The sequence below is a fragment of the Apostichopus japonicus genome, chromosome 2, assembly GCF_037975245.1.
Source record: "Apostichopus japonicus isolate 1M-3 chromosome 2, ASM3797524v1, whole genome shotgun sequence".
In the NCBI taxonomy this organism is placed as follows: Eukaryota; Metazoa; Echinodermata; class Holothuroidea; order Aspidochirotida; family Stichopodidae; genus Apostichopus; species Apostichopus japonicus.
In genome coordinates this window covers 23,704,846-23,722,316 of record NC_092562.1, presented here as the reverse complement: position 1 = coordinate 23,722,316, position 17,471 = coordinate 23,704,846, and the positions used below count along the sequence as shown (strand labels likewise).

The following is a 17,471-nucleotide window of genomic DNA, read 5'->3' as shown; positions in this document are numbered from 1 at the left end:
TAAATTATGTGCATGCATTCTAAACATGAAGAAGGCAAACTTGTCTATCACAACACTACTAACTGTTTGTTTTAATGTCTTGTGCAATGCAGTGCTGTAGAATTGTGCTTTTTAAGCAATGTTCAATTTTTAAATACGCTATTATTTATCCAAAATCTTAGCAATTATTCTTCCTGCTAATATGTTCAAATCAGCAAATATACATACAGACAGTGAATAACTGTAGGACCAGATGTTACGTTTCCAGTTGACTGTATGAAATCTAACATCCTAGGAAGATCTTCTTCATCACCAAGAAATGCTTCAAAAGTCAGGTGATTCACAATTACTGGTTCCTGAGAAAAAAAAAGAACAAGTGAAAATTGTTGTAGATATTTGCAATGAAAGATGAAATCGGTTTGGTAAACTATTTAACAAGTAAAGCATAGAGAACAATTCCATTGTACCAAAAAGAAACCTTGATTTAATAAAAGAATGTGAAAGATGTTCAAAAATGTTTTATATCATGATTTCTCAGATTACCTGATGATCTTGGTGCATGACTTGAAATTTCTGTGTTCTGAACAGATCTTGACTTTCAGTGTTAACACACTTCACTGTGATGTATCCGTAAGTGATCATCCCAGAATCTGGCCAATACTTTGCAGCAGTCTGTAGAATTACACAATGAAGAGAGAGGTGTAAACACAATAAAGTTCAAGTTCAAGTTTATTTGTACCATCATCATCATAATCATTAATTCATATTTTATAACATGAGTAATAGTAAATTAATATACTTACATATAATAAATGATATGCAAAAATCAGTATATATATATATATATACATATGATGGGTAGAGGAGTCAGAATAAGCAAAGCTTTTCGAGTCTGACCCCTTACAAAAAGAAAGGAAAAGAAATAAAGAAAAATAATTAGCAATGTGCTAATTACAAAAGAAAAACAGCAACATTAAAGAATGGTTTAAATATGCATGTAATTATATGTAATATGAAGTCGACATCAATTTTTTCCTCAACCTATTTTTAAAAGTATATAAAGTAATATTCAATTCAGTGAGATTAGATGAGAATGAATTCCAGAGAGTAACACCACTTGAGCGAATCTGGGACTGTCTAAGTCTAGTTCGTGAATATGGAATGTTTAGAGAATACATAGATCTAGTGTTGTAATGATGCATATTATATCTATAATGAAAATATGAGTTGTAAATAGGAGGAAGATTTCCATTATTAAACTTAAACATAAAAATACCTAGCTGATAATCAAATAAATCAAAAATAGTTAAGACGTTCAGACTCTTAAAAAGAGGACCCGAGTGAGCAGTATACGGCGCAATACAAATGTTACGAACTGCACGTTTTTGCAGTTTATATAAATTATGCAACAGTGATTTATTTGCACCTCCCCAAGCAAGTAAATTATAATTCAGGTGTGGAAGTATTAGAGTATTATATAAAGTCAATAATGTATCTTTCGGAAGAACATGTTTTAATCTATAAATAATTCCATTTGCACTGGCAATTTTACTACAGATATATGAAATATGATTTTTCCAGTGAAGGTTACAATCGATAATAGTACCGAGAAACTTAGTAGTTGCTGTGGTTAATACAATAGTGCCATCAATATTGATGGGAATATTAGTAGTATCATGTAATTTATTGTCGAATATAAGAATATTAGTTTTTAATAAATTCAGAGACAACTTATTTGCATTAAGCCAGTTAATAATATGAGTAAACTCTTTTTCTGCTTCTAGAATTGCATCAGTTATATTATCCTTCTGAAATAAGATTGTAGTGTCATCAGCAAATAAAACAAAGTTTCCCTTAGTAGAAGAATGAGAAATATTATTAATGTACATAAGAAAAAGAAGTGGGCCTAGAATAGAACCCTGTGGAACACCAACATTACAAATGGACCTTGCAGATGTAACTCCGTTATAATATACATAGTTTATACGATTACTTAGATAACTTTGAAACCAGTTATAGGAAATTCCACGTACTCCATAAGCAAGAAGCTTCTTTAATAAAATAGAATGATCAATGGTATCGAAAGCCTTTGATAAATCAATAAAAAATACCAACAGTAGACATCTTTTTATCTAAGCCACATGATATACTATCAATTAAGTCGATAGCTGCAAGATAAGTTGAATAGTTTTTCCGAAAACCATACTGATGTTCATTTAAAATGTTGTGCTTATCAATGAACTTAATCAATCTGTCATACACTAGTCGTTCAACAATTTTGGAAATAGTGGTTAAAAGTGAGACAGGTCTGTAATTAGAAAACAACTTATGATCTCCAGATTTGAAAATAGGAATAATTTTTGCAACTTTTAACTCTGATGGAAATATTCCACTAGAAAACGAACAATTAATAATGTGAGCAAGCGGAGCCGCAATAAAATCATTAATATGCTTTATAACATTATTGGTAATTTTATCATGACCTGGACTTTTACCACTTTTAAGCTTAATAATATAGCCTTTTACCTCCTCAGTGCAGGTTGGAAGCATCATAAACGACTGCTTTATATCATTATTAATGCCATGCAAGGGATTACTGTGACTTAAAGGAATCTTATCAGTCAAAGTGTTCGCAATGGACGAAAAATAATTAATAAAACCGTCAGCCACATCGTTAGCATTAGTAATATGTTGACCATTACAAATAAACTCTTTATTACAATTAATGCTAACATTTTTACCGAGTATATTGTTAATAACCTTCCATAATTTGGAAGTGTCATCTTTATTACTTTCAATAAGATTTTTATAATGCATTTTCTTAGCAGTTTTAACAACTGTTGTGAGTACATTTCTGTATTTGCTATACACTCTTTTACGGTTATTGGAATAATTTTCTTTATATTTAACATAGAGCTTGTTCTTATGTTTAATCGATTTCAAAATTGCAGGTGTAATCCAAGGAGATTTGTTAGATATATTATGGCGTTTAGTCGTCTTGGTTAATGGACAGCAACGACAAAAAGCATCCATAACTATGTGAATAAAATTGTTATATGATAATTGAACATCCTTAGTAGAGGAAACACTATCCCAGTTAACGGCCGACAATTCGTGTTGTAATAAAGCAATATTATTAGGACATGTATTATGTGTATAATTATTACATTTCTGAGAAATTGTATAATTATTACTAGAATTTACGAAAATTGGAAAATGATCAGAAATATCAGAGATTAAAATACCGCTTTTAATAGAGTGACAAATATCATTCGTAAAGATATTATCAATTAATGAAGTACTGTATTGGGTAACTCTGGTAGCTTTACTGATTGTAGGATACAACCCATATGATGAAAATGTGTTAATAAAATCATCAACTATACCTCTTTCACCAAGTTTGAGTAGGTCTATATTAAAGTCCCCTGCAAAATAATACGTTTTGTAATCATTGGAGAGCAATCCCAGGCAGTGACCTAAATTTTCATTAAACACACGAGAGTTGCTATCTGGAGGCTTATACATACATCCAATAATAATATTTTTAGCTTTCATATTTGTTGCTTCTATAAATAAAGACTCAGCACTGATATCCAATGGGCAACTTAAGTCATTTCTGATTACAAATTCAATATCATTTCTCACAAAAATACCTACACCCCCACCACGACGATCATCTCTCTCCTTGTGAACAAATGTATAACCATCTAAATTATAAATACTACTAAAACCATCTTTAAGCCATGTCTCTGTCATAGCAATAAATGAGAATTTGAAATTTTCAATAGAATGCAAAAAGCCTATAATAGAATCAAAATTTTTGGATAGACTTCTGGAATTTATATGCAATATAGATGCATGATGTTTGTTATTTTTAAAAGTATTATTATAAGTCTGGTCGGTATAATACTCGCAAGTTATGGTATTATTCTCCTGGAACTCGTTTACATTATTAATTGTATAATTCTCTGTTTATGTAATACTTTGAGAAATATATGCCAATTTTTAATTGATATATGTAATATGTATATAAAAATAGAATAATTTGCGCAATTATAAATCATAACCCATTCTGTCGCCAACATGTAGAAGAAAGTAAAAAAGTAATGAGATAACATGATAAAAACTATCATACTAAACAAAACAATAACAAAATAAACCACGTGGTTTATGCCAACGGTACTTTAAATAAATTATCCTCTTGGATGCGAATGTTAAAGTTTGAGAAGATCGTTTGTATTAGAAATGATTACTTTTGATGTTCCAGTTACTGTCATCACATTGGCAATTATACGCCCGTCCCACGTCCAGCAGTTCTCGACCTTGTCGTGCGCCTTGGTATTTTTCAGAAGGAGGTGGTTTCGGTGGGTCAAGTCCTCAGCTATTACAATCCCAGTTCCCTTTAGCTTCTTTCTGGATTTCATTAGTGTCAGCTTTTCACGGTAGGACGAACACTTCACAAGGAGGGCCCTGGGACGACCAGTGGCTGTTGGCTTGCCGACTCTATGTGTACGGTCAATGCTAGAGTCTTCAATCGTTATACCCAGTTTGCTCTTAGTCAGCTCCTTGAAAATATCGTCAGTGACCTCATTTTCCTTCTCTTCAATTCCAAAAATCCTGATACTATTCCGTCTAGTGTATTGTTCCAGATTGTTGACGTCATTCGTGGTTTTGTCTTGGGAGTCTTGAAGGCCAGATAATTTAGTTTGCATGCCTTTGCATTCCTCTGTTTTCTCATCCAGTTTAATTTCTAAGCCAAGAATTCTGGCCTCCTGGATCTCTAATTGTCGAGTTAGATCGTCAAATTTCCTGCGAATAACCTCTTGAACAGTACTTTCAATAGCGGTTTTGAGACTGTCATTCTTGAATAGGCCTTCAGTTACAAGGGCTGCAATTTCAGCTATTGTCTCTTTGTTGAAACGAGTATTGGGAGCCATTGTTAATGTGGCTAAACAGGATCAGTGACCCGTGTTGATGCTTGACAGATTGTAGGTGATGTATAGGCTGGGACTAAAACATGCAGTGAAAATGATAGGCTGAAACTTACATTGTATCGATGTAATGATAATTTCTCAGATTGAGATTGGTTGAAATTAAACCATAATTACAGCCAAAGCATCCAGCGATTTTTACTATATGACACTCCCACGTAGTTACAAACTTTTAGTCCATGTCGTGTCACGAATTGATTGGTTTTGAAGCCACTCAAAGAAGCTGAAACATCAGTGCCTTTCCTAGTCGAAGACACGAGACACCAATCATACTTAAAACAGGCGCATTCGTAGAAAACCTAACCATCTTATGCTTGCTTTAATAAGAGCTTTTAATATTTAGTGTTTCAGTGTGTGTGTGTATGTTTCAGTGTTATAGTGTTTCATAGACATCAAGATTCATTTCTCCGTTTACCTATATTAAAAAACAGATCCTCAAATGATAATTCTAGATCTGTAGATCAAAATCGAGAATTAAACACAAATATGTTTTGAGATGCAATAGTAAATAACAACAAATTTTTACGTATTATCAGATGACTCAGACACTTCTGAGTTTCCCTTCATTCACAGAAACTGACCACACCAATGAGTAATTATAACAATGGAGAAACATTCATTTTTACAGAACCAGATAAAACCATATGTTGACTAACCTATAAGGACCTAGTTTGCTGAGTAAAGCTCGCTCTGCTGTAATAGTGGACAGGCCCAAAATGACCATTTCATGACTTTTGAACTAACACTGTAGCATGAACTACCCTGCCCCAACTTCCATTTTGTTATTAAAAGATCCAGTATTCAAGGAAGGTCTGACAAGATGCTAGTTGAAAATTGTGGACATTGTGGCATAAAGCAATGGATCTTATTAGTTCAGTCTGGTATGTTGAGGTCAATCAGTATTATACAGTGCCTGCTAATTTGATTACGAATTGATGGATAAAGCTGGGATGTAAGAATTTGTTGCCTCAGCTGTTGACAGAAATCCTAAGGGAAGGTCCATATTTTTCTCCTATTAAAAAAACAAATGTGTGCAAAAGATAAAATAAAAATATACAATAGACATAAATAGTTTGTGCATAAGTCATTACAGGGTTGTTGAATTTGTAATTCTCTAGCGGAATGTTATCACAAATCTTATTTTAATGGATAAGGTTCAGAATCAATCTACTTGTCTGATTTTTTAGACATCTTATCTGTTCAATTCAGGTTAAAACAGGGTGTTGAGAGTAATGAATCAACCAGATTGTTATTGGTTAACCATCATGGAACGAAAATGTTGTCTTATTTTACAAATTATCCCAAAAGATTATAAAACATAATGTTAAGATATATGACTGGATGTTGGGATGAGAGATCTAATGATGTGTCCTCTAAAGAGGTCTAATGATGTGACAGAGGGAGTAACATATTTTTTTTTCAAAGCTTGAGTGCCTTGAATCTTTGGCAAAACAATTTCACATTGTTTCCACAGACCTTGTTAGCTGTGCTCATGTCCTTCAGCATGATAATGGTACTGCATTTGTAGTCATAGACAAGTCTCCAAAAATCTTCTAAGGTTGCAGCCATAGGATCTTGCGTCAAAATTATAGACCCATCATCCTATATTAAACATAGAAATCATTTTTGTTTTGATTAAAAAAAAGGCACACATGAAGCATGGCCTGGCAAGAAAATTTGACACAAGTATTTACACATAGCAAACAACAAGTGAAGATTGATATTCTGGTGGTTGAACTGCATTGTTTTAATATAAAATTCCTGATTAGATCTTTTGATCAAAATCTGATCATAGAACATTTTGTATTATGAATCAATAAATTTGCTGAAGTATTTATCCACTGATGAATGGAATATTCTTGGAGTTGCATATTACTGAAGAAAATTCTAATTACAGAAAACACCGACAGCTAAGCAAACATTCAAGCATATATTTGCTGTAGTAATGTGATAGTTGAAATTGAAGAACACATAGCATTATGACATCATAGACGATCTACTATGATCCCCTTCCCTGGAAAAGTAGTTTACACGATACAACCATATATATAGTTAAAGGGGGGGGGGCACAGAATGATTGTTGATTTATTGTATACACTGTTGTCAGTCCAGGTTGTATTTCTATACCATTTATGTTTAAGAAATGGACCTCAATGCACTTGAGGTCCATCAACATAAACAAAACTGAATAGGAAACTTTGTCACTTCTATGGCTTCAAATCTAAATTGTATGGAGCATAAATGACATTAAAGATATTGAGATCGAGTATTCAATTAACATTGAACTCTTTCATGGAAGCGACACATTGTCTACTATGGAGGTAAATGGCAAAATAAACATCTTAAATGCTCATTATGTATAAACACAAACTAACTGATCCCTACTCTACAATTGTATTTGGTTCTATTTTGTAGTAAATAATGACACAGTCATGATGATGTACTTTTCTTCATGAAGTTTTGGTCCATTTGCAGAGATGCTGTCAATGAAACATTCAAACCATAACACAGTGTCCTTTCTTATTGATTTGCTAGAGATGACAGCAGTAATCAGATGCAAGCCCAGGAAAATATGTGGTTTCAACGTCAATAACTGTGCATTAGGGTATATTCTGGAATGTTTGGCAACATTACATGATCTATGTTTGTCTCTGTGAAAGTTTCTACAACAAACCACTCCACAAAAACCATGCAAGTCTTTAGTCTTTAGTCCTTAATTACACTGCATAGACCAGTGAAGATTGAACACTTTGTAGGCTATGTTTTTTTTTTATGGTTTGTATTTAGGCCAAAACGATCGCCTGAGCATGCGTCTGGCTTATGTTTTCATATCGACCCAAAACGAAGACAAATAATAGGTACTGTGTGGGGTTGGTTTGAATTTTTTTTTTTGGTTCATTCAATCTCTGCAAATGAGCTCTAAATTTGGCTTAATTGTACCTGGAGATGATTGGGATTATTTACAACAAAAAAGGATTAAAAAGGATTAATTAGACCATCAAAATTATTTATTGCATAATGAGTTTAAAGTAACTTGTATCATCCAATTTAAAGACGCGCTCGCGTACAAGAAACCGGCGGCGCTATCACATTTCTAAAGTTTACCGTTATATGCAAACAATGATAGCGCCATCTAAACAGCTTTGTTTGCAAAAGTTTTGTCATAACCTCTGAACCTGTGGATATGGGAGGCCCTTCTTGACTCAATACTATTCAATACATCGTTGTGCGACCGCTACAGTGTACAAAGCTTCCTGTGCATGTCAATGCGTACGTGTGCTCAATGTAATAAGACGCTACTGAAAATTACGCTGGGCGATTAGCTGGCCTTCAAGATCATATTATTTGCGGAATCCAGCTTGTCCTTACAATGTCAGCCACGCCGTCAGAAAGTGAATTATCGAGTGAGAGGTTTACAACTACAACTGACCCTGTAGTTTGTCGTTGCCGGTCAACTTGTTCAAGGAAAAGGGGACGAGGGGCTTGTCCGTGCAAAGTAGATGAGAAGTCCTGTGGCGTTAGTTGTAGATGTGGAAGCAATCGTAAGCCGTGCAGAAACCGTTATGAATCGGTGAGTATATCGTGTAGGCCGTACCACTACTTCTAGTACTACTAGTGCTGCTATAGTGAGACCTATCTTTTCTTTCATATAAATATTAACAACGAAGTAATTAAGCCCAAGCAGCACTACAAGTTACAAGCGCTAAATAAAAGAAGGTTACAATGTTTAAGTGGAGAAAGTAGCGGTAACTTCTACTTAGCACTTTAGGACCTAGACCCAGCTTACAATGATCAATAATAGGCTCACCAAACAAACAGCATAATTATTTTTCACTTGCAACTAATGGATCAGAAGAGTGACCATGTACACATTTTATACAACGTAGTCATCTGGCAAAATATACTACATCTAGGCACTGTCTGACAGTATCGGTTACTTGACGTGTAATGTAAGCAGCACTGACATAAAGTGCTTTCCTTTCAATACAGAATGGATCTCATAGTATAAATATGCTCCATAACACTCCATTGTTTAGTCGATACTATAAGCACATAGGGTATAAGCCTAAGCTTCTTTCTAAGCCTGTCAGAGGAAACTAAGGTAGAAAGATATCGTCTGTAACATCAGGAATTAGTGGTTACCAAGGGCTCATTCTACTGTACCTGAAAACAAGCATCTATTTATGTTTTCGTGGATTTTGGGGGGATGCAAACTGTTAAAGCATGAAATAAGAATTATCTTCTTTATTTGTAAAGACTACAAAAACCACTGTCATTGAAAATCTTTCTTAGGTTTAGCTATTTTGTACGAGATTGCACAGGTGGTTGTTTGAGATCCAAGAGGACTGATCATGAAATGCAAAAGTGTTAAGTCAAAGAATTGTACAGTTACAGGGGTTTAGTAGCACAAAACATACCATCATACTTATTAAACAGGCCAAAACATTGTTACCAAGGAGTAAGCTGCCACAAAATGCAGTTTGCTGTTCCACAAGCCTTATATACTTTAGAAATATGCAGCTTGCTCAGCAATCCCAAAACTATATGTAAGAGCTAGGCATTAAGGCTATGGTGTCATTTACCTATCAATTTATCATTAATTTGTGTTTGCAAATAGATTTGATTCTCTAATACTTTATAAATGTACACTATTAATCACATTGCATGTTAGCCCACTAACCAGTTGTCAAAGGAAGTTTCCATTCATCTACTTTTGTTTGCCACAACTGAAGCTTTGGAAAATCCCTAACAATTGTAACTGAATATCCGCAACCCAATTCTCCAATATATTGTTGAAGCTTTTGTGCCAGTAATTGCTAGTCGAGAAGTGTTGTTGGGTAACTGCATGACAGTTTTAATCTCTGCAATAATAATATTCAAACTAAATGATTAAAATATCACTTCCTTAAAAATAGCTCCAGATTGAAAATTGTTTTGAAAAATCTCATTTTGCTAGGATGACTCCAGTGAGGAAGAAGAAATGGAGCAATCCCCAACTACAAATCAAGACGAAGAACCTTCCGAAAATCGAGACGAAGTTATTCTGGTAAATAAAAAGTCACAGGCCTATATCCTCCTTTTTCAGTGTCTGAAATAGTGTTCATACAGGTCTACATATTAGAGTTATCTGGTTGCCATCTCATGTTACTCATGCTCTGCAAATGGTATTGTGGATTTCTTACATTTGCCACACAAAAGATCGTCACCTGTTCTACACATCATTAATTAAACTGTAATTTGAATCTGCTTCTGTCTGGAGCAGTGCAATATACAATTCATAACATTAAGGGGCTGGAATTTCAAATAGTCTCGAAACCTGTGAGTTTATTTTCTATTTTGTTTTTCATGAGGATCAAATATTATTTGAGGTAAATATAGGTGGAAGTTTGATAACCTCCAAACCATTAAGTGAAAATAGGCAAAGATGTTGTCTTTAAACTTGGTATGTCAATACAACATTATTTTTATTTGCTTTTCTTTTCTTTTTTGCAAACATGGTATCTGAGCAACAGAGATTTGCTAAAACTTTAAACTAGGTCTGCAATTAGCTATTCGTGAGTGGCTGATACCTATTGCTTTTCTAGGAGGACAAAGGTCATCTACCATCAACTATACATGAGTTTGGAAAGTATGCAAATTTGCCTCTTATATTACAAGATATCACTTATTTTGACTTTCTGGTTCATTCTCTTTGCATTGTAGACATTTCTCCAGGATCTGGACAGGTCCAGCCTAGAAGAGATAGCTGCACAGCTACTTAGAAGAAATCCTGGTGCATACCAAGATATTATAACGAGGCAGGCAAATGATGATGTGAGTGCCTCACTTCAAGTTGAAGAAGCTCCATCCTGGTGTGTTTGTGGGAATTGCCATGACATGAACAGTGCTATTGAGCAGAGATGCTGTGGAAATAGAAATATATGCTTGGCAACACAAGGCATATTTTCTGAAATCTGTCTAAATGGAAACATACTCGACGTTGCGATGAGGGCAAATGAGGACACTTTTGCAGACACCCCAGATAGGTCAAATGCCAACTTCAGGTATTATGCGTATCGTCAATATATCTACTGGCAACATGGACGGCTAGGAGCACACAGGGAGCGCTATCCTTCCGCTGATGGAAGGTATAAAGGTTTTCAACTGGGAGATGCAATACTTGTAGACTGAACAATTAGTAGTCGTGTGTTCAAGTATGTACCACAGTCGTGCATGTACAAGGTGAAGGGGGGGGAGAGAGGAGGAGGAGGAGGGGTATGTGAAGTTATATATATCAATACCAATTATAAATAAATTATGACTTTTGGTTAAAGAGTTATTAGCATTTGAAGATTTTTTTGGTTGACCCTGTGACCTCATTATTATTAATGTGAATGAACAACAAAATCAGGTGGGTTCTTCCATACAGTATGGTGCATCTATGTCCAAGGAATGACTTCAATCCCACTTGCAATTGGTGAGTTATTGTGTTTACAGGCCAAAGGCATCTCATACACACACACACACACGCAATCACCAACGCATAGATTCCTTGAGCCTTCAGGCAAGAAATCACAAAGGGAGTTGCTCAAAATAGTCAGCAATTGAAACCGTTTTTCTACTTGTCTTATTTTTCTAATGTTCTGTATCCTAGCATATTTCCCTTACATCAGTTTGGTTTATGTCCTGGTCACTCAACCAAGCTTGTGCTGGCAAATACAGTTGATAAACTTCACTGATTCACTTGATTATGTGGAAAGTTATATTGGTGTCTTTCAAAAGCATTTGATGTACTACCCTGTCACACTATTGCATATGGGGGAAGGGAAGGGGGGGGGAGTGGGTGATGAATCATGTGTTTTTTTGACAGCAGCATACATTGTGGAATCTCATGAAGTTTTTCCAGAAAGCTGTTATCACAAGTTAAATATATCTTGAACCATTTCATTAATCTCAAGCGCTATGTTCTTGTGAGCTTTTGTAGTCTTATGGTGGCATAAGGATGGTGGGGTAGGGTACATTTATGAAATTCTTCTTGTCTATATTGTTGGGGTTTTTTCCTACTATGTTGCTTCTTTTGTACTCGCAAGAGGCTTTTTTAAAATCACGTCCATTCACGTATTTGTTCTTTGACTTAATTGTACTGTTATGTTATAAAACAAATAAATGCAACAATGAAAATGAAATGAAATTCTTTCTAAAAAATATATTTAAGAACAGCATTTTACTAACACGAAAATGAAAAGCTAAAATTCTCATTTTGCTACAAATTAATCAACTTTACAATTTTTTTAATACATAGAAAAGTAAGAGCTGCATTTAGATGTCATTACAGTTACAGCCAGGCCTGGTGATAACTAAACAGTATAACAACTGACCATATATATCATCATTGTAAAAGTGATTCCTAGCAGCAGCTAAAAACAAAGTAAAAACAATCTTTTTTTTTACATTTGCACCATTTTCACAAAATGAAAGTAGTAGACAATACATGCCATTACATATCAGTTAATTGAACAACTAAGAACAAACTAAGACTATAATTGCAGTTAACAATGTGAATTGGATTATTATAACCGATATTCTTTGAAACACCATCAAACCAGTGATGATGTTCTTTTCTAATAAAACAACTTTACAAACCTTTTTTCCCATGAGGAAATTATCACAATTCATGGCAATAAATTTAAAATACACATACAATGAAATGGTTTACGCTAGAAAGTAATGGAAAATCAATTGACTGAACCAGAGGAGAGGGGGTACCCCATTCTTATAGGCATACTGTATGCATGTGTTTGTGACACTTTCTTATGCAACCCTCTCAATAGGGGAATGATTTTACCATCATTAAGATTATAATTTATGGATGGATAGAGCATTAAGACTAGATGACCCTAGTGATTGAGGGCCTCACATGATACATATATGTGAGGTCAGAGGATTTAACAAACATCAAAATTTTCCAAAGGCAATAGCCTACAAACATACCAAGTGTATTTCTTAAACAATAGTACAAACAAATATAAACAAATAAATAAATAAAGTATATAAGGAAGCATATTCAAACTTCCCACCTCTCGCTTGGTTACAACCAATTTACCACTATATTGTATAGTGTATAAGATAAGGGTAAGATACATTCTGTTACACAACATTCCATAACTTCCCATATTAGCCATAATTTTTTTTTAAATACCACATGTCATTAGAAAGAAAGTAATAGGCAAGACTTGATATATTAACGCCCCTGTTCAAGTACAGATAAATACAGCACTCCAGAAAATGAGTGAGTAGTGCAACTATATCAGTCCGATATGATAACTAATTACTTAAATGGTGATCTTGCCTTGCTCCTTTCACACACACATACATCACTAACACAGGAGAAAGCCTCAATAGCAAAATACATTTTTCTACATATGCTGCCAGCACAGTAAAACAATAACAATTAAAAACCATGGAGTTGAAATTACACATTCACAATCAGAATATTTGAAAGCATTGTGGTTTTGGTGTGTAATTTTTTATGAATCTGACATATTTTGCAACACAATGAGTGAAAATTTACTTGTTGAAGGTAATACAGTCAACAAAATTAAAGTGATATATGATATATTGGAAATGGCAACAGCTAAATTACTACAAATACACATATGAAACTACAAAAACTCTATGGGTTTCTTCACTCTGCATAGGGTTGTTCAGATATCTGCTGCTGGGGTGAAAAGCGACTGAGATGATCCTTTACAAGCTCATCTAAGGATGACCTTGGAAGCATTGCCAACTTGGATGGATCCTTCTTGGATCATCTTGCGCGAGGGAGACATGCTGAGAAAGGTGGCCAGGTGTTATTAATCGCTTGCCAGGGCAGCAATACTTCTCATTAAGTCAGCTATGTAGCCGTAGCTTTTCGCCTCACGTAATGGTTCCGCATGGAAGTTGCGGGTTCGCTTGCTATATTTGCACCTGTATCGTAGATGTCCGTCCTTGGTGACAGCTTGCTCACGATCAGCATGGTAGTTGCTGTCAATCGCTGCAAGCTTACTTCGAGTAGCAAACCCAACATACCCGTAAGAGTGTTGCTTTGGTGCGTACATAAGTAAATGGTTATGAAATGACTCCAGGTTGCCGGTATGCCTGAAGTTCCTGTAGTATGCTAACTTCTTCATAAAGCGTTTGCCAGTCAGCAACCTCCCTAAGGTTTTATGTGCTGCTGATCCCTTGGTCAGCCAGGCCTTGTCATGCTCCCCTTCATCTATTTCCTCATGAGCACACTTACCCGGAAACCCATATGCTCCAAGAGCCCACTCATGCTCATTGACTACATGGTGAAGGATGCCGAGAAGGGATGCCTTCAGCTTCTTCTCGTCTCCATCACAACTGCTGGAAGAGAACCAAAAGTGTTTCCTGATGGCTGGCATCCACTCCAAAATCGCTTTGTTCTCTTTTGCCTTGGCAGCTTTCGTGAGCATTTTGGTGAGGCTTTTGCTACCAGGCCATACATCATTTTGGTGGATGATACCTTCATACTTGGAACAATTTCTCATGAGAGCAGCAATCTGAATGTGGCCATCTGTCACAACCTCTTTGACATTGATTCTCTCCATGAGAAAGTCCATGCTTCGGGTGAAGCCTATCTTTTCCATGTTTGGGCTTTTCCCAGCTGCTTCCCTCACATCTACAATCTCCATATGCAGAACCTTACCACCGCTTTCTTCCATCATAGTGTAAGTGCAGTACTGTGCACTATGTCCAGGAGAATCGTTGCGGGCATCACCAGACACAACTACTTCTTTGTCCTTCAATGAAGAAAACAGGGTCTCCTGCATCTTTTCCCACATCTCTTCCACAGCTGGGGCGACATACAATTTCTGTACCCTGAAGAAGGTGTCCTTAGAAATACATTTCAAATTCATGCTCTTGAACAGCTGCCCTGTTTTTGTGAAGCTGTTGCCTGAAACGACAATCCCTGCAGCTAGCTGTAAGTTCCCTGCGTACATTCCACGCAGCTTTGGCTGAGAACACCAAGTACCACTGGGGTGGTACTTTTCCCCACATTTCCATTTAATAACCAGAGCAGAACCACAAAATTTTGTTGTATACTGAAGTTCTCCAGTACAGAAAGAATGCTTGCACACAGTGCCATTGATATCTCGCAGGAGCTTAAGTATTTGGTCAACCCAAACAATTGCTTTGACTCCTGCAATGGGTGTGAGTTGGCTTTCATCTGTAGCTGCTGCAGTCTCCTCATCACTGTCAGTATCACTGCCATTCTCACTATTTTCTTCTAACTGAAAGATGTCTTCCTCCACTGTACTGATCTCGAGTTTGTTACTGTTGGAAACAATAAATACATTGAAAAGTATATAAATTGTAGGTGATACAATGTGTAATATAAAGATCTGTAATAATGAGAAAATCCTACAAAAATGCATTATGCTTTTAAGAAATGAGATGTATAATTTCTACGTAAATTAGAAGCTGAAATTTTGTCAAACACTGAAGCTACTCCTCGTTAATATTCATATTTGACCCAATGACCGAATTAATATTCATGATAAGCACCAAAATCAATAGGGTTCATGCACCCACCCACACATGGCAAGAATGGTAATCATTCCCTGTTGAGTTATAGTGCATTCAAACTTTTCATATTGAAATAACTTTCAGCCCCACCTCCTAATGAATATTCATGATATCATTTGCAACATACATTAGCAATTGGAGCGAAGTACCACTATCACCATACCAACTTTACCAAGTTTGAAGAATATTTGACCTATTGTGCCGAGTTATAACCTTTTTAAGATTTTTACAATTGCCCATGTGACCTCATTAGTATTAGTGTTTGAGCAACAACATCAATAGGGTTTATCAACTAACTATGGGCCACCCACACGATAAGTATGGTAAATGATCATTTGGTTTGTTGATATATCGTGCATACAAGCTAATGTGTCAACTGAAATTATATAAATACTTCTAAATAAATATTCTACCGCACCGCTCATGTAAAACTGGACATGTGTACGCGCACATGATCGTATAAAGACTTATAAACAAGTACATATGCGTATATACACGAGTTTATACACAGGTTATGCTATTGTGCTCAATGAATAGGATTAAAGTCGTCAAAAGAATTAGTGAGATGTTTGAAACAGCCGCTTCTTAAATCGTAGTTTTTGACATTAGCATCGAAGAGGACGCAGGTAAAGTGTGTGCCGGCATAGAACTTAACTGTTTTTTGGTCGTATACAAGTAGCCTACCTGCAAACTGCACACATTCGGTACGCTGCATATACAAACAAGTGACAACTTGTGTTTATTATTGTGCACCATGGCATATGCACAGTGCACGCCGCACTACTGTACCGTATTCAGGACTCGACCAAGGCCAACGTACAATAACGACATTGCGCGAAGTCTGAGAGCTGACAAAGCAGCCTGATATTGGTTGAGAGTCCTGCACAGCACTGTGTCAGTCGTAACGTGTTTGTAAACAATCAATCTATTTTTAGATTACACTTAATATTACGCGATATACTGTAGGAATAACTGTTGGCTATTTTCAGAAATTTTGCAAGCAATGAAACATTAAAAACCGGGAGAATAAAATATGAAACCGGGAGGCTGGGAGATTCGGGTAAAAACCGGGAGTCTCCCGGTAAAACTGGGAGAGTTAACAGGTCTGATATATATAGGAGATTCCTACAGCTGGTGGAGCCTTAACCCATGGGACAGCTTTTTCTAGGGTACTTCAGTAATTTGGGAGATCAATAGCTGGTTTGGGAGGAAATAGCACACACACACAATGTTGTGTAGACTGTTTTTTCTGTTTTTACAAGTACCTACAAGAATCTCTCATATTTGAGGTCTCCATGACCCTGTACTTTGAAATATAGGTTTGTTAAATATCAATGGTAAACATATTTTTAATTCATCATCAAACAGAGAGCATTGGTCTAATAGCCATGATAACAAAACATGCTTCAAATTTTGTAATTTCTTCCAATTGTAACTGACACTGTAGTCCTGAGTAAATGACAAAAATTTCCATGTGGATCCTTGAGTTTCTGCTTTGATATATCTTACAAGTGCCACTAAGTAACTATTTTTGGACATAATGTAATAATGTTTCAGCTACCTTTGGAAATTTTTTGTTTTTTTAATATTTTTTTTAAATTGAACTATAATTGATCAGTAGCTATGTGAAGAAATGTCACTAACATTACAATAAATTAAACAACACTGAAAACATTTGTTTCATCATTATTATCCAACTACGGGTAGATTCACATGGACTAGCAAGGTCCCAAGTCTCCCAAACAATTCACTGATCTTTTCACCCTCCTCCCCCACATTTCCCCTCCCCCATCACAGACATCAAACACTGTCCTACAGTTCGGAGTGCTTCGTCACAGAGCTAATATGCTGGTACATGTACCATGATGATACACATAAGCTTCATGCAGGGAGCTGCTAGAGTAGCAGCTCCCTGCTTCATGCATGTGATGA

The 17,471-nt window shown here is 35.7% G+C and overlaps 3 protein-coding genes across 5 annotated transcripts in view; 1 reads left to right on the top strand and 2 right to left on the bottom strand.

Moving 5' to 3' along the window:
- Positions 1–17,471, bottom strand: part of LOC139982977 (receptor-type tyrosine-protein phosphatase epsilon-like) — a 150,383-nt gene that overhangs the window by 86,406 nt on the left and 46,506 nt on the right. For 2 of the 3 annotated variants that reach the window (XM_071996266.1, XM_071996276.1), the window contains exons 18-20: positions 6,447–6,572; positions 523–651; positions 208–335 (exon numbers count right to left, since the gene is read on the bottom strand). The exons of the other annotated variant lie outside the window; for it this stretch is intronic. In XM_071996266.1, coding sequence (XP_071852367.1) covers positions 208–335; positions 523–651; positions 6,447–6,572 — 383 coding nt within the window. The remainder of the gene's footprint in view (positions 1–207; positions 336–522; positions 652–6,446; positions 6,573–17,471) is intronic. 3 annotated transcript variants of the gene reach the window in all.
- On the top strand, positions 8,024–11,141 carry LOC139975583 (uncharacterized). Its single transcript, XM_071983609.1, has 3 exons — positions 8,024–8,541; positions 9,928–10,017; positions 10,674–11,141. The coding sequence occupies exons 1-3, from the start codon at positions 8,341–8,343 to the stop codon at positions 11,139–11,141; spliced, it is 759 nt and encodes a 252-aa protein (XP_071839710.1). The 5' UTR covers positions 8,024–8,340.
- On the bottom strand, positions 11,204–17,470 carry LOC139983036 (uncharacterized). The gene has a single exon (XM_071996367.1). It carries the CDS (start codon positions 15,386–15,388, stop codon positions 13,805–13,807), a length of 1,584 nt encoding a protein of 527 aa, XP_071852468.1. The 5' UTR covers positions 15,389–17,470; the 3' UTR covers positions 11,204–13,804.